Source organism: Dermacentor albipictus, chromosome 1 (genome assembly GCF_038994185.2).
Source record: "Dermacentor albipictus isolate Rhodes 1998 colony chromosome 1, USDA_Dalb.pri_finalv2, whole genome shotgun sequence".
In the NCBI taxonomy this organism is placed as follows: domain Eukaryota; kingdom Metazoa; phylum Arthropoda; class Arachnida; order Ixodida; family Ixodidae; genus Dermacentor; species Dermacentor albipictus.
The window spans coordinates 68,488,009-68,510,808 of NC_091821.1; the positions used below are offsets into that span (position 1 = coordinate 68,488,009).

At 45.3% G+C, this 22,800-nt stretch overlaps 1 protein-coding gene and 1 non-coding gene across 4 annotated transcripts in view; one reads left to right on the top strand and one right to left on the bottom strand.

Annotated features, from left to right (window-relative positions):
- LOC135906732 (choline O-acetyltransferase-like) overlaps positions 1-22,800 on the top strand; it is a 134,099-nt gene that overhangs the window by 78,157 nt on the left and 33,142 nt on the right. For all 3 annotated transcript variants that reach the window (XM_070522016.1, XM_065438317.2, XM_070522012.1), the window contains 3 exons: positions 11,818-11,936; positions 12,768-12,821; positions 16,072-16,246. In XM_070522016.1, coding sequence (XP_070378117.1) covers positions 11,818-11,936; positions 12,768-12,821; positions 16,072-16,246 — 348 coding nt within the window. The remainder of the gene's footprint in view (positions 1-11,817; positions 11,937-12,767; positions 12,822-16,071; positions 16,247-22,800) is intronic.
- Positions 18,986-19,169, bottom strand: LOC135906750 (U2 spliceosomal RNA). Its single transcript, XR_010565830.1, has one exon. It is a non-coding gene; the product is annotated as a U2 spliceosomal RNA (small nuclear RNA).

A 22,800-nucleotide genomic window follows, 5' to 3' on the forward strand; every position in this document is an offset into this window, starting at 1 on the left:
CATGTTTCGCCTTTAAGACCCATTTCGTGGATCGTGTGTGTTTATAGAGCATCAATATCTTTAAAAATGGCAGTGTAATTACATTCGTGAGAGTAACGTTGTGTACGGCTGGGTGAGAAACTCTCTTGAGGAAGTCACTCCACAAGGAAACTATCGATAAAGCGTTACCTAGTCGCTTTGTTGCATGTATGAAAACAGTTTCCTTCTTTATCCTCTCTGCTATCTTTTTTCCTGCCCTTTCCCTGTCCTCATTCATTGTACTTTCCTATCCCTCTATTAGCAGGGAAGGAGGGGGGGGGGGTGCTGGAGGTAATTCCGTACTCCCATTCCCCCCATGTTGACCACCATTCAGGCATCAGCAGACGGCGCTTGACAGTTACAGTAATGACACTAGTAATTTTTTGGCCTTCCTTTTCCTTTATTTATTTTATTTATCATTATTATGAACAAGCAATTACTACTACTACAAGGAAAGAGCAGACTGAATTCTACTGTCAACCGCCGTTTGTGCTCGTCTAATCTCTGAGTCAACGACCTGTCAGCTACAAACTTTTCAGTATCTCGTATATAGCACCTGTCAGGCGCTCTTCTTCCGTTCAGCCATTATTTCTTTCTTTGCTTAGTGATGCCTATCTTTCCTAACATATTGCTAGTGGTAAACACAAAGTTGACCCTGTAACGACTACCTAATGTTTTAGGTCTGTGTGACAAAGATTGAATGTAATCTATACCCGCGACTATTCTTATTACCCTCTTTGTTTTATACTACCTTGTTCAGACTGGAAGTGATGGGCTTTTATGAGGGTTCAGAAACAGTGGCTATGACAACAAGAGGAGAACCTGCTTTTAAGACACGCGTGACCTGCCTACTAAAGCTGACTTTGTCTTTTGCACACTAGACTTGGTGGGAGAGGATTTGAGGGAGAACACGAGTTTTACCGTTCTTTTTTTACAAGTTTGGTTTGTAATACTTGGAAGAGAAGTTTACAAAGGGTTTGTACGATATCGGAAAGCATTGCAAAGACACATGATTGTCGAGCAAAATCGGGCTAATATGTAGACGTTGAATAATGTTATGAAAAGGCGATTCTTGAGGTAATAATGTGATACAGGCATCTGCTGTCTGCCTCCGCCCCCCCCTCCCCCCCTCTAAAAAAATATGAAACAGAAAATTCGAGGATTCAGTGGATGAATAAATCCTCGGTATCCAGCACAACAGTGAGACCCAGCCATTGGGCTACTATCGCAATTATCTTTATTAAATAAAAATAATGTCAATGACGTAGGGCCAACATTTTTTACATGAAATTTACACACGCGCGCGCACAAAGAGGCGCACTGTGCTAAAGAGTCCAATGAAACTTCAAAATTCGGGCAAACAGCACGCCTACTGCTGCCGTACAAACGCCAACTAGCTGATTGAGACGACTGGCAAGTGCGTCACGTCGCGTAACACGAGCGAGAGTACGTGCGCGCCGCGTCAATTTCCATTGAACCAAACATTCCTAATTGTTCAGCCCTGTCCAGGTTGTTCTACAGCAACGGTGTTTCTACTGCATTTACAAAGCCATATTTTTTATATTTACTGCCTCCTCATCAGGGCGTGCCCAGAGCGTTTTGGTTCGTCGCGAGGCGCCGCAGTGGCTGCCTGCGTGCCGCGTCTATCTCCCAAACGAAGACCCCAATCCTGGCGCATAAGCTGCGCCGCATTTCGAGGCAATCTGCCAAACCTGCAGGCGTTGCGCACTGCAATCGTGTGACGCCGCGCTCCCTCGAATCACAGGGATCAACGTCGCCAGTGGCGTCGCATCAGGACGTCCCTTTCATCCGGCTCTGCATATCCCTAACAACCAACTCCGCGTGCCCTCACGTCGCAGCTTTCATCGTCAACGGGCGGAAAGTTTTGATAACGCGGACCAACACGAACGCTCGCTTCTCGTTCCGACCACTTGGGCACGTTCCGAGCTCTCCCTCAACTACGCCCTTCTCGTTCCGCGCAACACAGGCGAGGTCGCCGCGGCGGTTCACCATCCACGCAATCGAGAAAAGCGCTACAACACATACACACGCACGGCGCGTCCTTGCGTCAGCTTTGTGCATGGCACGTGCGCCCCCCCCCCCCCCCCCCCCCAACCATTTGCAATCTTCGCGTGTAGCAGACTGCCCTTTGTCCCGTTGCAACGAGCTTCGCTAACGGATTATTTTCAAGCTTTACGCGCTAATTGGGCGCTTGCTGTATTTAGTCAGCCGCCTCAAAAACGTGTTCTAAAAAACATGCAGCAATGTGGTCTCACGACTGTGCGTCCGCCTTTGTGGACTGTGTGCGTGACATGGCGCACAAAGGAGGCTGTCGGGGAAACAAGTTTGGAGGATACTTCGTTCGCCGGCACGTTTGGCGCCACAAAAGACACTGAGCCGTGTGAATTCAAAGTAAGCAAGAATAGACAAAAAATGACACAGAATAATAGTGAGCGGTATAGTTAGCGTGTATTCGTTCCCGCAGAAATTTCAAGCGTCGGTATACCTATACTCACCGCCCCGCTTATTGCACTGGCAGCTCTTGCCTTAGCACATAGTTTTATCCTGTAAACATTTCTTTACGCAATGGCAGCAGGCGAGTGCAGCTCTTTAGCTGAGAGTCCCAGGAAGTGTGGAAAACAGACGGGCTAGTGCCAACCTCCCACTTGAGATATCGAAACAAAATTCGGCAGTTACATTTTTCTCTTTCTCATTTTTTTTCTTATTCAGAAAAATTGGCAGGGACAAAAATGGCCATAATGAGTCATCTAATACGCGCATATTCACTAGATTGGAATCCGGAGACCTTGAAGAACGTGTCGGCGAAGGAGAAAAGAGTTGTGGCATCACATGTAATTTTCGTGTGGATGTGTGCTTTTCATGTCCCCAGCTTGCAGCCTGAGCCCTATGCATAGTCTTCGCAGCGAAAGGGTTGACTCCTAGGAACGTATTCTCGGACGATCACTTCCAGCGATTCTATCGCCTTCGCGTGACGCAGTGCTCAGCCAGCCAACCAGCCCATTCGGTTGTGCTCAAAAGGCCAGTAATCGCGCACTGAAAGTGATATCGCGGAAAGCGATCGTCCGAGAATGCGTCCCCTGGGGTTGCATCGTGGCTGAGAACGAGTGGCACTGCGGTACACGCTTCGGCTCCCAGAGCAACGGCGAGCCTATCTCGGTAAAGGCTTTCACCGGCACCGTATAGGCAGTGGGATATACCCGAAGCCGCTTTGCGGAACATTCTCAATGTTTTAAATAACGTGGCGTAGTACGAGAGCTTGCTCTGTTCCGCTCGGCTAATGCCACGAACGAGGGTCACTTGAGGATAAAGAATTAGGGAGAGACACCTTTGGCCCGCGCACAATTGGATTTGTAGAACGTAAAACTTAATTAATGTGAAAGAGTCAGTGCTGATGCTCGGACAGTGTGAGCGGCTACGGCGCCGGCGTGCACGCTACCATGGGAAAGCCTACCACGTGGACGAATTTCTAACGTTTAAGGTTCAAGGGCACCTTTTTACCCAGAATTAACACAGCAAGGTGGGCGAGTCGGTGACTGAACATATTCCTAGGGGTGCGCTCGTACCGTATACTTCCTTTCGTCTTTCGTCCGGGTTGCGCTGCCCAGTCCCAGGAATATGTTTTTACCCAGCTCAGACTAACGAAGGACGACAGATTGCTTGCCTACGCTGCCGAGACACAAGAGTCATGACATTACAAAAAATACTACTCTTAAATGCTTATGCTGGGCACACGCAGTCTGGCAAGGAGAAGGCGTAGCGCAAGTATATACACAGTGGACATTCCTTAAAGTAGGATTAATTGAAGCAGTTAAGGATGTTCTTAACCAAATGCATCGAATAAAAAATAAGATAACCCAGTTTTCACGTAATCGTGATAAACTATTAGCTGAATTGCAAAACAGCAGATACGTACTTAGGTACCACGAAAAAGAACTAGCATGGAACTTGCCAATATATATATATATATATATATATATATATATATATATATATATATATATATATATATATATATATATATATATATATATATATATATATATATATATATATGTCAGCGGACACTTTCGTTATTCAAAATTATGTCGCAATATAAAGGCTCCGACGGCCCCCGTGCGCAGCACAGTATCCTGCCGTCCAATGCGGGTCTCTCTTCCGAAATAACGTGCAGCCTTTTTCATCTGCACCACTCCTTTTCTAAGTTCAATATGAACAGCCAACAGCATGCGAACGCAAGTACTAGTAGTAAATGGTGGCCTTCCATTTTGTATTTTCTAAGCAGGCCACATTTCGTGCTGCCCGCATTTTTCATACGCGCACATACGGGCCTCATTCCGAGGAGGAAGCCACAGTTCGGGCCCAAGTCCAATCTCTCTATCTAAATACGTGGTATGCGTAGCAGAACAAGATCTCGTTATGTCCACAGCAGTAATTGGAAACACCCGTGGTGCGCCTCCGCTAGCGTACCTCGTCGGAAACTGCGATTACGACCCGGGAACGTAGCCACATTCTCGGTGCCGTCTGGTTAGCTGCACTCTCGGCGTTGCGAGCGGTTGTGCACTTTCTGCTCGAGTTTGGTCAGGACTGGCGATTCTAAAAGCCTTTGCACTTCGTATCATGGTCTCGTATCATCGCCATTGTCATCACGCTCCTCTTTCTTCATCTGTACACAGTGAACTAGCATACTATAGTTCACTGCAACCTATCATTCTTTTGTTTCATTAGGTTCCAGCTCTCGATTAATTCGCTCTCTCCCTGCTAGCGGCTAAGATCCTGGTCAGCTAACCTGGCAGAACGACTTCCTCGGAAAGGCAGTGGCGCTGATTCGATTTCGGTACGAGGTAATTTTTTTTCTTCAGTTGCGAAGCTTTCCTTCTGAGCAGGCCGCACGGATTTTGTTCCCTTGTTGCCTCGGGTTATTTTCCTGTGAATGACAATTTATTTCCTTCACAAGGATTTAGTCGCGAACGCATTTGTGTGGTATAATGTCTGTAGTGACCATCCACAAATGTGCATGCATGTCGTCGGTGGCCGGTATATATAGCACTTGCGATGGACATCGATAGCTGCTCCCGCGTGAGTGGACGCTAGTCGACTTAAAAACATGCAAGATGTTAGCATAAGCTGAAGTTGGCTTCTCCACCGCAGTGATTTTCAAGCAGAAAAGCCCGCTTTAGAAAATGCCTTCGTTTTAGACGTTTGCGTATTAGTATTTACTCATGCGTATTTACAACACAGAAAAGCGGGACAAGGCAACGGTAAGTATCCAGGACATAATTAAGGCGCGTCAACAGACATCGGACCTGGGTCGTATTTGTTCTGAGACCGGCTCTCAAGCTGCTGAGCCATAAAGACATCGTGTAAACGCACGCGCTGTGAGGATCGAATGCGCCTCGCATTGTACCGTACAGTGCACGCGCTGCGTCCTGGTAGCTGATGGTCATAACCGCGTCTGCTAACATGGTGATGGCTCCAGAAATCGGGCGTCGCGGCTGTACAACCAACGCGCCCAATTCCATAACGCATTGTGAATAAGTGGGCAAGCGAAAATAGACGTGGTTGCAGCTCGTAAAACATCAGTTGGAGCAAAGATGGGGCACCAACGAATATAGTTTTTTGCGACGTATTTTCTTTAAAAGCGACGCGCACAGAACTTGTCTGGTGCAAAACCAGCCTGGAAAAGAGCAGTGGCTGGCCGAGACCAGGCAGGGTGGAAGAGACGGAAGAACAATTTATGCGTCCTGCTCTGCTACTAGATGCCAGCACAAGCAAAAGACATCGCAACGTGTGGTGCATTGAGGAATGCTGTGCCGAACCAGAAAGGTTTCAACAGAAAAAGAAGTGTACCGAGTCAAACAGTTCGAAGGCCGCAGCAATGTCGTATTAACGTTTTACTGCGAAACTGTTAGCATCTAGCTCGTCGGGATTTTTCGTGGCGTGCTCACCCAGAAAAAACGGCAGCTGGAAAAGGGGTCTGTGTATGAGTTTCGGCGTAACATATATATATTTTCTCGTATATTCTAATTACAATCCGATGATATCATGCCTGTAGGTTGTGTGTAAATTGTACTTTACGAATTTTCTGACACAACATACTTTGAGAAACTAAATTAGTTCAATAACGCACGTGCGTCAGGCGGAGGGCCTACAAGAATGAGGACGGACCTCGAAGAGCAGCTGTCAGTCTTTCAGTTTCCGGGTAACACAATTCTGTTTTCTCGTATATTCCTATTACAATCGAACGCTCTCATGTCTGAAGCTGGCGTGTCAATAGCCCTTTACAAATTTTCTGAAGCAATTTACTTTTCAAGAATAATTTAGTTAATTAAGGCGCTATAGCGCTTGCCCGTCGGCCTAGCAAAATGAGAATATATGGTGAACTTTCGCAGAAGTGCATGTGTGGAAGTGCTGTTCTTTTCCATACGTGCTTCCATTATTTGAACTATATATATATATATATATATATATATATACAGGACGTTGTTTTTTAGACAATACAGATATTTTATAAAACAGCTCATACGGGATCTACGGTGCGACGGGAATCCATCTCTTCAATCTCTTCAGTGCAAGTTACTCTGAAAAAGTTGATGCAGAAACATTTGTTAATTAACTTTTTACTATTAACTTGAGAGAAGTTGTTTATATGGAAAGCTTGTAGGGCGTCAAACATTATGACATACCCATTTATCAGAGATCCCGCCCCCCAAAATATCACACGTAAGTTGAGATATTCAAAATCGGCGCTGAAGGTCAAATCGAGGCAATATCGAGAATGAGGGCGTCCCGCTGAGCGCCGCACGGCAACGCCCCGGAAAGAAGTGTGGGGCGAAGTTTGAGTGATAGCTATGCCGCGGCAAATCCCGACCCGACACACAGTCGGGCATGCTTGGCGGGCAAAGCGTGCGGTGTCTGTAGCTGCCGCGACTGGGCGAGACGTTCGGCTGCCAACTTCCTCGCGCTGGTCCTTGCGGGGCGTTTCGGTCTGATAGAAAATCGGGGCTGCCTTTTCTGCGCTCCCTCGGCGCCATGTTTTCGATATTTCCTGGATTTAGCGTTGAAATTCCATGATGAATATCGCGAATTAGGTGCGATATTACCGCTTTTTTTTTTAATGAGGGTGATATAAAATGTGACTGCCTTCAACATCGCCATTTAAATAACTGCCTCTAAGGCACTAATAAAAAGGTTAGTCATTAACTTTTTTTAAATTATTCTCCGGAAGCCCACATTATTTGCCGCGAAATATGTCGGCCTCGCTTAGGAACTTGTCCGCAAAAAACGCCACGTTCGTTGCGATTATATATATATATATATATATATATATATATATATATATATATATATATATATATATATATATATATATATATATATATATATATATATATATATATATATATATATATATATATATAATTTGCTTGTATACTCTAGGAACCCTTGCGGGCATTACACAGGTGGAAACCACAATACAAAGGGTTTACGCTAACAACGTAATTATGAGTAATAAGACGCACAAACAAGTTCGAACACCACGACATGCAATGAAATTGAACGTATATGCAATGCAATTGAATAATCAGCACTATGGGAGAAATGTAAAAAAAAAAATAGACTTCACGTGGAACAGGAGCTTCAATTTGTTAACAATCGAATCATGCCCGTGTATGGTTACAACGTATTTCGGCAATTTGTTCTAATATTAAGTTCTAAGAAACAGTGATGAATTACGAAGTAAATTAGTGCGCTCGAACAAGGAGTGTACTTTCATTGCGTGATCTAAGAGTGGAAAAAAGAGATGGACCAGTATACGATATGGCATACTGAGCACAACGAATGGTTGTTATAGAGCCCGTGGAACAGGGAGAGTAGCGCCACGAGCCTTCGCTTGTAGAGTGCGGGCGCTTTCAATTAGGATTTGGTATAATTCACGCTATAGTAGAACCGCGAACATTTTCTGTTGGCGAATTTGGCTGATTTGTCCCGATAAGTTATGTACATGAAATGAAACCATTTGATTCGTATTTCATGAAAACATTTCATGAACACACACACACACACATATATATATATATATATATATATATATATATATATATATATATATATATATATATATATATATATATATATATATATATATATATATATATATATATATATGTGATCCTGAGTATTTAGTTACGCGGGTTCAAAAAAAGATTTAGCAGAACAATTACCTTTTGTTGTCCCCTTCGCTTAGTAGGACACTTCACACGATTAGTCTTCTGTTATTTAAGACAGTAATGACAAACTGTTTACATCTATAGAAAAAGTGGCGTCTGAAAAGTCGGCCCTGGCACACACTCGTGTCACCGCCTGCCGGCAGCAGCAGGAAGCAGCTGCTTCGCAGACGAAACGGCTACTTGAAATCGGCCGCTGACGCGGCAGCAGATATATATATATATATATATATATATATATATATATATATATATATATATATATATATATATATACGTGTGTGTGTGTGTGTGTGTGTGTGTGTGTGTTGTTCCAGCAGGGATATTGGGAGTAAAGAAAGAGTGTGTATTTACAATATATATATAGAAAACTAACCAGAGTAGTTAAGATGGCTGACCAACAACAACACGTAGCAGACAGCGTCCTGCGATCTTCTTCTTCCTCTTTCTTCTTTCATCGTTCCGTAACAATGTATTGCGTAATGAAAAAAACATGCTCGCTGCTACAGTTTTATTTGGCGGAAGGAATTGCGCTTTAAGTCTTCCTTAGTTGAAGACTGGGGAAGTTGATTATCGCTTTACCACATGCAAGAGGTACGCTGCAATGACTGGGTTTCATCAATGCGCGTAAAAATCCCAGTTCGTGGGAAGTTGCCGCATACCGCCCGCACAAGACTATCACACCTGCAGCACTGCAGCCACATTCGAACACTTGTGGCATTGCAGTCAGCAGCAGAAAACCACAGCCATCGAGCCAGCACGTTGATTACAGACTCAGTTTCCCTAGCACGAACGACAATGCAAAAAGACTTATTACAGCGTTATTTTTACTTGCGCTAAGGAGTATTCGCCTTCGCTTTTCCTAGGGAATATTGCTGTCATATAGCAGAGTTCTAATTCTGTAGATGCTGTCGGGAGAGATATATAATGATTCCTTTTTCGGAGAGCGCTCACATTGACCGAGTCTAACGAGTATACAGTGCGCAGCCAGTGTATATATACGTAGTATACCCATGTATAAGTAAATTCAGGCCGTCTGTATTCCTTGTCTGTTTTTTTTTGGTGTTTGTCTCACTTCGTCCCATTAGAGCTCTGGCAAATAGCACATGCGAGATTTGTGTTTAGCTTGAAAATCAACACCGCCACCTTGGATATGTAACGTCGAGTGGCAGCGATGGCGTTGTACTCGCAAGGATCGATGAAACGTAAACAAAGGTGAGTGGCAGAAGGAAGAAGAGTGTTTTCATATGACCAAGTTGATGCTACCGCTGTCGCGCTGTCGGGAACGCATTAGGCTCATATTATGCGGAAAGCTAGAAATATATCTGTTCGAGCGGCACACAATGTTTGCTCATTATTTAGTGTGCCATTCCGCCCCCAGAAGGCGGAGCTAGAAAATGCTGTTTGGGGTGTTGTAATGTAAAGTGTAACGTAAAGAAGAGTGTTTTCATATGACCAAGTTGATGCTACTGCTACGCCATTGTAACTTTATTCTTACATCCTGACGTCAAAATTACTTAGCCGCCAACGCAAGCACTGGTGGTGATCCGCAAGGTTGTTAGCACAGCCCAATCAAACGCTCTCCTCGTTTATGTGAGGTGACTTTTTTTGGTTCCCAAGGCAATAGCATTACCTACCACGACAGGTTTTTCGTGCCTACTTAGCTGACGACAGGCGAGGAGCGCGCAGAAGAGGAGAGGGCTTCGGTGGGACCGAGCTAGCGCAGGGACAGTATAGATTTACCGGGTTAAGAGAGTGGTGCTGGCGTCTCCGATTGGTCCAATTCCCCTTACTTTGCTTGTGGCAAAATGGATGCTTACTGAATAAAATTTGGCAAAGCGATGTCGCATACATTTTGGAAGGACTCGTAAACATTATACTGCCACGCGATTTGTTTTAATGAGTTCGCATTCTTAGGGTACTCAACGCACTTTCCGGCGGCCAAATATCAATCTATTGAGTTTGTATGTAACCGTTTTCCCGCCTGCCTGGGTCACTGGGTAGTCGGTGGTCGAATGGGTAGCTCATCGAGCTGCTATGCTGAGGGAACTGGGTTCGAAACCAACAATTGGCCAACTTGAGTCACTGAGCATGTGGCAATGTATACATATGTGCCGCTCTTCAACGAACCTCTTTCATGCCATGTGTCACTATTGATGCGGGACTGGATAGGTACTGCTGTTCGAAGGAACTGTTTGACGCCGACTTGGAGCACTGGGTATGTTCCATTCGATCTGTCCTGGAATTAATTGAACCTCTTTGATGTCAATTTGGATCACTGGGTATGTGCCAGTAGACGTGTGCCACTTTTCAATTAACTTCTTTGACGCCACTTGGGTAACTAGGTATGTGGGAATGGGAATGTGCGGCTCTACAACGACGAAAAAGGTCCGTTAAATTTATCCGATGCTGGGCGGAATTAACCCACGTCAGAAGGGTTCCTCAAGGACAGCAGCCCGACGATTTTTCAGGCTTCGCTACAGATTCCCTGAGTATGTGCCGATTTTCGATGAATGTCTTTCATGCTAATGCTTTATCGAGCTGCGCCATGGATTGCCTGGGTATGTGCCGCTGTTCAATGAACCTCTCGCCAACTTCGGCCACTTAGTATGTGCCACTGGATGTGTGGCAAGCGAGGAAACAGTTCTCAGCGTTTGCAGGCAACGGCGCCCCACGCTTCTCGTCTCTGAGGACACGCGCGGGTTCTCAGCAGTGCCACTAGGTAGCGCAGCGTGTTTAGAAAGAAGCACGAGATGAGCCCGGAGATGGCGCGAAGTGTTCTTACAGGAACGCGAAAGAGGAATTCCACTGCAGTACATGCCCCATACATAACTCGTTGTGCGTAGTGCGTTTGGTGTGTGCAAAGATGAGGGCGAGCCGAGATGGCTGGTGGTTCTATGCGCGCTGCTTTCCTGCACGCCTGATGCTGGAAGTCGCGTAATCTCAAGTTTCCGTGACACGTTGAAACGTGAGGCAGCAAGAAGCTCTCGCTCCCCGCTTGCGGCCCTTTTCATCAAGACAAGGTTGTGATGAACAGAAAGTGTTCATGGTCATCGAGTAAGATCTGTACACGTTTGCCACTGCAGTGCGTGACACCATGCTTATTAATTTAATTAGCGAGCGAGTGTTCAGTGCAATTTATACGGCCGATAAAACTAAGAATGTTACTTCGTGTATCTGTGTGATACTTTGCTATCGCCATCAATGTTTCAGCTTTCGAGCGAAAGTATGACTTTTTTTTTTCTCCCGTGCAGACCATTCTACTTTTGATCCATGGGCGCCAATGCGACGGTTTCATTGCAGTTGCACACTGTGACCCGCCACCAAGCTTTTGCGCTCATCGAATGCTCAACATGCCTACATCATTGCTTTCTCCCTACCAGTTATTTTACTACGCAACAGTAGTAATATTGTGCTTTGGGCAGATGGTAGCAGCTAAAATGCTTTCGATTCAGCCAGACCTAAGTGCACGGCGTCCTGTGTACGATGAGAATGTCTCGTGCATCCCCGTCCAACGTCAAGCCTAATCACTTGTGCGACCTTTCTGATGCAGGTGACCGAGCTGTGGCTGGACGACATGTACCTGAACAACAGTCAGCCGCTTCCTGTAAACTCGTCGCCTTTCTACCTCCTCCCAAAGCAGTGTTTCGCCACTTCCACGGACCAGGCCAGGTAATAGGTTGCGTTGATTGATTGACTGATTGATTGATTGACATGGGTGACATGTCATTGCAATCACGTGTTACGTTAAATTAACCAATTCCAGAGTTCTACGTGCAAAAAACTACCATCTGATTATGAAGCACGCTGTAGCGGGGGTGCTCCGAATGAAATTTAACCATGTGGGGATCTTTATCGTCCGCCCGATGCATGATACACGAGCATTCTTACATTACGCTTCCACCGGAATGTGGCCTCCACGGCCGGGATCGAACCTACGACCTCGAGTTCAGCTGCGCAGCAGCTACCGTGGAGGATACGTGTTACACGATGTACAAAATAAAGTAGCACGAAATTAAGAGCAAGCACGAGCTATAGACCAATGAACGTTTCGTGTCGTACAAATAATGATGCTCTGACTAAAGCTGGAGACCTGTTAGCAAACCATATTAAGCACAGCAAGCGAACAAAAAAATTACAATACGGATAGTTTACCACTCACACAGTTGACCGTTTCATTCAAATATACAAAAGGTGAAGATACGGGCAAAAAGGCAGCATGACTATCACAAAATGACTGAAAATGCTGAAATATATTTCGTAGCCTCGTTTTATTGATACGGAAGTGATGCTGACGTCTGTATGCGGCGTTGCCTCCTCTCTGCCCATAAAAAAAAGAAAAAGAAAGCAGAAATGCGAATACGGCAGCAGTAACGCGGGCCGAAAACCAATATAGCAGCATGAGCAATTCACGTAAAGCGGACAGCCGCATTTTCTCTGACAAGAGCTTTGTTTTGGCTTTCTTTTCAGATGTCTCTAATGTCTGCACAATGTTTTTCGCAGGTTCGCTGCCCGATTCATCGAATTCGCGGTGCTGTTTAAGAAAAAAATTGACAGGTAGGTCAGATATCTTGATAACAAACGTGGCATGTCTCGAAACTTTAGATGTAGTACTTTTCTTGGGGGTACCCAAAACGTTTTAGAAGCTATAGTGGCATCTGCTCGTGCAAAGCGGTTATAATGTAGTATGGTGTCGTAATAAATATGCATCATTGCAATAGCTCCTTTGCTGAAAGCCTTGTTATACATATTGATGGTGTAAATAACGCTTCGTTATACGTTCACAAAATCGCTATTCACGGGAATTAAAAGCGTATGCCAGTGTTTCCCACAAAATATTTTCAAATACATACGGTGGACATCCGAAATGACTGCGGAAAAAGTGACGTTGGGAGCACTTTTGCAATGTGTCTTCGCAAATTTTGAACAAAACATTTCTTCCGACGCCAGTTGTAATGACCCTTTGTGCGAACTGGATTGTTCACACTTCGTCGTCGATCATTGTTTTACGCATACTTGCTCAAGTGTCCCTTATGAAAGGACATAGTCCTCGTAAACAGGTCATCGACTCATGTCGCGCGTGGCGTTTAGCCTAAAAACTATCGTAAGTCTCGAAGCTCGCGCGTTGACCTCAGCCAACGAGAAAGCCCCATTTATTATCCGTGTCGTCAACGATAGAGACACGGGTGCAGCCGCGCATGTGCAGGTCGACATCACACCTTAGCACATGTGGCATTGAAAGAGCAAACGCCTCTTAAGCCTGCGATACATAGAGTAACCTTTCGCGATGAACTTCGCGCGCGAAATGAAGAATTTGCGATTGCCTGTTGGCCGAGTAGTGTTGTAACTGAATATATATATATATATATATATATATATATATATATATATATATATATATAGATGCGTGTACGTGTGTGCGTACGTTCAAGTATGCAGATTTCGTGGTCCCACTTGGCTGAACTTCTAGCTGCTGCAGCTTACCTCTCATCGTCACGTTTGTTCTCGATTACGGACACTACATTCAAATATTGTTGCCCTAATGTAATATGAGGCCACACTGATTAAAAAAAAGCATGATAGTAGGCGTCATGCGATGTGCGTATTTAGGCGGTATAAAAACGAATTTATGTTCATCTGTTCGCGTCGCCTTGCAAGTTGTCCGCGATAACAAGCAGATGAGCAGGATATCAAGGCATGACGACAGTAGGAAATGTGCACGTGGAATGGGCTCGAGTAGCTCGCCCCGAGTTGGAGGCTTCCCGCAGCAACGTTGACTCTGTGTACTCCAGGCTTATCCGGGAGCAACGACAACTCCACGTTGCGTTGCCTGAAATGGGATGTTTTGAACCAAGTATCAACCGCGCATTAGACGAAGATACGAAGTCCTGACACACGCTACTGGGGCTTCTATACTTCCGCGGCACCGACAGATGGCAGAAGAGAGCATCACGCATATTCATGTGAGAAATGTCTTTACAAAGGTACCTCGATATTCTTTAGGTACGGCGTTAAAGGGGCTCACACGCTCTTTCTTGAGCTGCCATGTTTTAAGGCTTGCACATCTATCCTGGGCCTTTGAGCGCAGACTCCGTAGCCCTTCATCGTAGCCCTGTGTAAAGCTCCCACTCATTACCATCTGTCACTGCTAGCATAATTGGAGCTTGCTGAAAGAATTCATTAAGGGTTTATTGTTTGACTTCACGAAGCGGTTCCCATATCATAGCACTTTATTTGTCTCACTGAACCAGACGTGAAGGTCCCACTAGTACTGCGTGAGCTATGTGCAGTAGGCCACAACAATTTACGGGACAGATGATTTGTGAAAAAAAAAAGAAAAAGACAGCATTCTCATGAAACCTGGGTACATAACCTCGAATGCAGAGTTTCAGTTTGTCGTAGTCTGCGGCATACATATTGATTTAATAAATTAGAAGCGTCATGCTTTAACAGGGCAGGAATTCGCATTTGTCGTCGAGCTCGTGGACTGTAAACTTTTTGGCCGTCTGTACGTGTCGCCAACTCAATACTCACTCCCAAATGCCTCCTGCATATATTCTACGCTATGTTCGCTAGGATCCTACTGCTTCTAGTTTTACGCAACGCCCTACCAAAACAACGTAGCCGCATCGACTGCACTGTACAAACATATATGACAGAAAGTGGCGGAAATTCGTATTTTTATTGTTTCACAAGTTTACCCATCTCTAGCCACTAAGTGTACAAAAGTGTACAGAAGAAATTGCTAAGCTCCTCTATGCAGTAAAAAAAAATCTAGTTATGGCATACGTTAGCTATAACATATCTTTTCTCTGTTTTGTCTGTCGCGCGGTCATACACCAATGGATCCATACTAACTAGTCCAGCTTTCCACCATGTTTAACATACCTTAGATTGCAATACCAAACCACCTGGTATGTATCCAAAGGCCCGCTTGATTTCAGCCAGATTATCACCTTATTCTGGGCTTCTTTCCTCCCGCTAGCTACTCTGTCCTGTGCACGTGAAGTCACGAGCAGTAAATTTACACCGAGAACATCCACGAACTCAAATGGGGAGCCCTCAAGGTTGCTGGACACGCAGAGAGCTGCAAAGGAGGAGGATAGCGAATCAAGCACCGTGATGCATGTGCTAAAAATAAGACCAGTCGTTCACACGACTAACGTGGGCTACGCTCACTTAAGAGTCGAATGTACTTCTTTTTAATAAATATAGCACTAATGATACTTAGATGAGTATTAACATAAAACACAGCTTAGCATCACGCACACCCGTAAGGTCACGAAAGCAGACGCAACAAGGTGCCGTGTTGTGTCACCTTTTTCGTGCTCGCGTCATTGTCTGCGCTGTGACTGTTATCAGTCGCCGAATAGCCCAACTGAACTTATTAGCGGGCGCGTCACTGAATTGTTCTTGCATATATGAGGGACTATATCTGTGGACAGTAAAAATAATTTTCGCGCTTCATCTGATGCGTCGCGACCGCGTTTCGCCGAGGCCTCAGTAGACCTGGAAACTCAGGGGCCGTGAAGTCACCTTAATGGCTTTATAGGTCACTTATTCAAAGAGGTTTGGAGAGGGCGGGGGACGGCATCTACAAGCTAGCTCACTGATTTCGTGTTTTCGCCACTGCGCACTTCACCATGAAAGCGTCGGCGCACTAGCGTTTTGTCACGGCTGCGAAGTCCTAGGCCTTGCGCTAAGAGGCGTTGACGTCACCATAGGCGCAGCTGCACCTACGCTGTTGTGTGCAGGGCTTTTCAGCGATCCTCTTCCGTTTACACGTGCACTGCCAATTTCTTCACAGCGGCACCCTGACTCCCGACGTGCAAGGCCGGGGTGGCACTCGGCAGCCCCTTTGCATGCAGACCTACAAGCATTTCTTCCCGGCCTACAGGAGGCCTGGCCCCACGAAAGACGACCTACTACTCGACACCGCATCGCAGCACCAGGATCACGTCATCGTCGTCTGCAGAGACCAGGTGCCGCCATCGCACTTCCCTCAAGTTGTCCTGCATGCAGCTATATTGCGTAGTTTATGCCATATGTACAAGCGACACAAAGAGTAAGCAGAGATAAGATGTGCCTAACGTATTAAGAAAGAATATGACTTAGGACCCGGTAAATGAATGACACACAAATATGTAATGCATGTTTTGTTACATTCAAACTTTTTTCAGCTGTAGAACACAACCTCCCGTTAAATATTTTTATCGTTTGCTTTAGCCGCTGTTCTCCAAACGCCCGCTCTACGCCGCAGCTTTTGTTTCTTTCTCTTTATCATGGAAACTCACGGAGAGGCTGCTCTTCTGAGTTTCACATTTTTTATTCAATCGTCGTTCCGGTAGAACCGCCTCTCTTAGAAGCGCTAATCACCTATTCATTAGCAACTATGTTCAATGAAAGCGCGTGGTTCCATCGCGATTGTGCCACCATCGGAAGTGTTAAAGCCAGCCAGACATTACTAAAATGGAGGAAGCGAATCTCGCCAACAGCTGCTCAAGCGTTGGACTGCCGAGAACAAAAATAAAAGAAAGGAAGGAAGCAAAACACGCACGCACGTTAAAAAGCAGTTAACGCAAGAAACCCTGCACACGCAACTTCTATGCCTTTAAGCCCCGTTCACTTAGAGGTATGGTTCGATTAACGGCACTTCGTGCGCATTCACAAAATAAAAAGCCAACAGAAATGGACGGTGTTGTTCCGTTGAATGCAGTTCGATTCGAACAATTTTCATCTACTCAGTGTTTCTCAAATTATAGTCAGAAGAACCCAAGGTTTTCGAGAGCGTTAGAACCCGAGGGAACACTTTTAGAGGCGTGCCGCTAACCAGCCTCGTCTATCCAGAGAGCGAACGAGGTGCCTGGTAAGGTATTTGAGACACCTTACTTGTGTGCACGAAGTTCCTTTGTCTGCATCAAAATAATACCAAATCAAGATCAAGGAAGAGCGTTGCTGTTTAACGAGGCTTGGGGCTTCAACTTTCTCCAGCATAGTTAGACCTTAAATCGAGAAATTCGCAGAGTACAATCAGCCTCTCTATATGGCTTTCATAGGTTACGAAAAGGCATTTGATTCAGTTGAGATACCAGCAGTCATAGAGGCATTACGTAAGCAAGGAGTACACCACGCTTACGTAAATATCTTGGAAAGTATCTACAGAGATTCCATAACTACCCTAATTATCCTCAAGAAAAGTAGGAAGATACCTACAAACAAAGGGGTCAGACAAGGAGACACAATCTTTCCAATGCTACGGTATTTACTGCTTGCTTGGATGAAGTATTCTAGCTATTAAACTGGGAAGGCTTAGGAGTAAGGATCAATAATGAATATTTTGGCAACCTTCCATTTGCAGGTGACATTGTCTTGTTCAGCAACACTGGGGACGAGTTAGAACAAATGATTGAGGACCTTAACAGAGAGAGTGTAAGAATGGGGTGGAATATTAATATGCAGAATACAAAGATAATGATCAATAGCCGGATAAGGGAACAAGAGTTCAGGATCGCGAGTCAGCCTCTAGAGTCTGTCAGGAGTACGTTTACCTAGGTCACTGGAGACCTTAATCCCCATAAGAAGGAAACTTACAGAAGAATAAAAATGGGTTGGAGCGCATTCGGCAGACATTGTCAGATCTTGACTGGAAGTTTACCATTATCATTAAAAAGAAAGGCGCACAATCAGTGCATTTTACCGGGCTAACATATGGGACAGAAACTTGGAGACTGACAAAGAAGCTTGAGAACAAGTTAAGGACCGCGCAAAGAGCGATGGAACGAAGGATGTTAGGCGTAACGTTAAGGAGACAGAAAGAGAGCGGTGTGGATCAGAGAGCAAATGGGGATAGCCGATATTCTAATGGACATTTAGAGAAAGAAAATGGAGCTGGTCAGGTCATGTAATGCGTAGATTAGATAACCGGTGAACTATTAGGGTTACAGAATGGGTGCCAAGAGAAGGGAGGCGCAGTAGAGGACGGTAGAAGACTTGGTGCGGTGATGAAATTAAGAAATTTGCAGGCGCTAGTTGGAATCGGTTGGCGCATGACAGGGGTAATTGGAGATCGCAGGGAGAGGCCTTCGTCCTGCAGTGGACATAAAGTAGGCTGCTGCTGCTGCTGCTGCTGCTGATGATGATGATGATGATGATGATGATGAACGCTCTCGTTTCTGCTACCCAGTATTACGTTCCACATATATTGACCACCACGAGGGACAAGTCGGCCGTTTCAGGGACGCCATTTACAAATAAATAACCACGGGGTATACATTCAGCAGCCATCAAACTGCAAAACGAAGATGTGCATTCTCACCGTGCACTGTCTTTCGCTCACTACAGCAGCCGTCTTCGTGGTACGGACGGCAGCGTACACAGAATAATTTATTTGATAACTCTTGCGCGAACGAAGAAAGTATTAAACACGTCCTGTGTTCTTATTCCCGTGATGCCGTCCAACGTCACCCTTTTCGGACAGCATTAAACCGGCTGCCCTCAAAACCGCTTTCAGAAGCCAGGCTCCTTGGACCATGACCTTGCTTGTCCCTGCCGCAAAAAGCAACGAGGGCGTTGCTACAATACCTGAACTCGACAGGTCTGTGCGACTGTTTGTACACTTTGTGTGCATAAAATGTGCGCACAAGTGGTGCTCTCTCTTGCTTGCATTTTTACAGCGAAGCTGTATATGGCTAGTTTCCAGCTGATCGATGTCCGTAGACCAAAAACGGTGGGCCAATCCCGAAGATAGTGCAATACCAGGCCGACCCACGGCGAAGGTGAAGCAGGCTTCAAGTACTCCTCCAACTTGCAAAAATAAGTTTAATGTATTGGGTCCAAATACAACCCGTATCAGATATTAAGTTGATGAGAACAGATACTACACTTTGACCTGCGTCGGCCATGTATACGTACGCACCGCCCTCTATTTGTCGGCGTTCCAAACGCTTAATTGCTTACCTCCATTCCGTTCCTTCCGCTCTCCCGTAGTGGCGGTTCCGTCGAAACGTCACGCGTCTCTAGTTTCGTCCGGCTCCTCGGGTCGGCGGTCCTGCCGTCCACGCGAATGCGTATAAAAATCATGGTAAATGAGTCCGCACCTATGCTCAAAATTCTGTGTCACCTCTCGTTCGTATGCTAAACAGCTTCACCCGTCATCCACCTTCACAGAGTGGAATGGCTCATAATTTTTCTGTCTTGATCCCTTTATCTATTTTCTCCAGTAAAGGGTAGCAAACAAGACATGCATCTGGCTAATCTACTTGCCGTTTCTTGTTTCTTCCTCTCTAGTTGGGGATCCTACGAGTGAGACGCTGTGACAAAAGAACTTGAATGTGCCTAGATGCCCTCATACGGCAGCAATACATCTACTATCGACATACAACTTAAAAGACACATCAATTCATCTACCTTGGGCACATAACATAAAACACACATACTATAGGCATAGACCTACAGTGTTCTTACAAAGACAAAAAAAAAATACTTGGTGCTCAACGATGCGCCCCTGTGCGAACTCGTACTCCCCACTTCCCTCACCACACTATACCCCACGATACCTTACCCCACAAAGCGAATGCATTTGTGTACATCTGTAGAAAACAGTTCCACTTTCTAGCACTTCCAGACTGTCGTGGCCACAGGGCAAAAACTTGAAGAATGAATGACCACACAGTGCTGTCGTTGCCGCATCTACGTGCCCCTCGACAAATAGTACGGCAGCTAGCTGGGCGAGTCGGTACATCTGCATTGTCATTACTTACAGCGCGCACTAAAAGACACGGACGAAAAAGAGAGACGGAACACGAGCGCTCGTGTTTCGTCTCTCTCCTTCGTTCGCAACAAATAGACAGCTCGACTACTAGACACACTTCATGAAAAAAATATATATATTTTTACAACTCTGACAAAATTTACGACCTTTGAGGCTAGTATTGTCCCCCCACAGTAATCGTAATCTGTCTTGCGCGCATTTCCTTTTTTTAACATGAGCTCTGGGTTCTTTCAGGTCACAAACGGCATGCGCTTATCAGCATCACATAGCGTTCCTGAAAGGAAAGTAGGGAGCCGCGAGTGTTAAACAAAGAAAATACACAAGAGAATGCATGGTGACGAATATCGTAGGGAAAAAAAGATAAGCTCCAAAGAGTATAAATTTTTCTTAGAGTGTAGTCCTAGCTTCCTCTAAAGCCACCTGGAGAGTTTAGAATTTTCCTTCGTTCTCGATGAACCACGTCGTTTAAAAAAGAATGTGCCGCATTCACTGCAAAACGATGCGTTGTTCGAATATTGGCGGCTGAGCGCTCCACCTCCGCAGTAGCCTGCACAGGCCCCCTGGTGTTAGGTCGTGGTACTACGCAACTCTGCTCAACGGACCTCGGGTACTGCGCTCCATCTAACGGACATCGAAGAAAAGCGATCGAAGCTCTCTCGTTGGCGCCATGAGTGAACGCTCTCGTGTGGCATGGGATAACGGTGTGTTCTTTACAATCACGACCAGTAATCGTACGAACGCAAACACCGCATAGAGAACGCGACACGCACAAGCTCTGTTCACTGTGTGGTGTCTGTTTTTACATCGGAGGATAGGTGTTTAATTTATGTTTATTTTCTTGGCTATGGCTTCTAGGCAAACCTAGAAGATACGAATTCATAAGTGTGCCGGCTCACGGAAGAGACAGACAAAACAAGTTTGCTCCGACGACACCTCCGCACGTGTCGTCGGTTTGTAGCTTTTTGTTTGACTACCTGACTGATGCAGTCGAGATGTCGGCGTAAAGCCATTTCCAGCTTTTTTTACGTTAACCCGCCGTGGTGGCTCAGTGGCTGTGGTTGCTGCTGCTGCTGCTGCTGCTGAGCACGACGTAGGAGGTCCGGTTCCTGGTTGCGGCGGTAGCTTTTCGATGGGGGCGATATGCGAAAACGGTCGCGTACATAGATTTAAGTGCACGTTAAAGAACCCCAGGTGGCAAAAATTAATCCCGAGCCCTCCTCTACGGCGTCCCTCATAACCCCCTGCGCAATAATGGGACGCTAAACCGCACAATTGTTGTTATAGTCATAAGCAGCCAACAAACACTGACACCAAGAACAACACAGGGGAAATTTCTTGTGCTCAATAAATGAAGCAAAGAAACGACGAAATAATGGAAATGAAAGTGGATGAAAAAACAACTTGCCGGAGGTGGGGAATGATCCCACAACCTTCGGGATCGTTCCCCACGTGCGCCAAGTTGTTTCTTCATCCACTTTCGTTTCCATTATTTCATTGTTTCTTTATTTCATTTATTAAGCAAAAGTAATTTCCCCAACGTTGTCCTTGGTGTCACTGTTTGTTGGCTTCTTATGCTTATGACTAAGAAAATCTGGCCCCTCGGTTAACCTCTTTGCCGTTCTTTGCCGTTCGAACTTCTTCACTAGCTTCCAATCATAGATTTTGCGAAATGCGACACGAAACGCAAGTGTAATGACAACGGTAGAAATGGTACTGTTTTACTCACTTCGTTCGTATTCACATCAGTAGTTGTCGTTGTTTTTGTTGTAGTTGTTCCTCTCCATAAATGGCACACACACACCGCGGGGGAGAGGCCAAGAATGGGGCGGTTTGGAGAAAATGGATGAAAAAGGTTTACGAAAAATATACTAGGGGAAGACGAATTCTGCTCAATGTTCGAACTGTTACAGTCATCTTGCTAAGGTGAATAACAAATAGGCAAATAATTATTCTAATTTACTATTTTAGGAAGGCAATCGATTGGTGTCAAGAACAGAGCATTTCATTGCTGGGCAAGCATTCTGGTGGTCGCACGTTAACGTGGAAGCTCCAAACGAAAGCAAGACAGTGACGTTCATGCTGGAATCGAGCTTGTTAATAGGAACCTCTAGCACCCTTCTTCTGAGGAAAATCATCGGCATGCAAAGAGGAAGTGTTGAATTGTTTCCTGTTCGCCGCACTGTATACACAAAGGAGATGACGCCAAACCAGCTTTGTGTGTATAGAAATTTAGTGTCGGAATGCGGCAGCGTGGCCTCGGTAGTGTAATCTCTAGTTTGCATTTTGGACAGTGTTTACGGCTTCAGGGGAATAGTAGGTGACTGCAGTCAGAATGCGAGGCCAGGCTAGATTTATATAACTCGTTCATCATTGCCAATCTCCTAAAGCTAGCGGCAGTGATTTAGGCAGTTCGAGGAATGGAAGAAACTAAAGGGCCACCCGGGGAAGCCTTTGCTAATGAGTCGGTACACTAACTCAAAGACAAACTTTTTGCCCAGATACCCAAATTAAAAGTCGGAAACGCAAATGAGACCGAGCCAATAGATATAATGCTCTCAAAGTATTTTAGTAGCTACACGTTGTAAGCGATTAACATAGAAAGAGTGAGCCGGTGATGTAGCTATTGATGAACAAGAGAGGTTCAGTCTGCGCAGTGGTAAAACTAGAACTAAGAATTCTGCTAGACAGATAGGAAGTATAATTGAATAGGACCAATCTAGCGAATGAGAAAGAAATTATACACCTGCCTTTTCATTGATTTGTGGG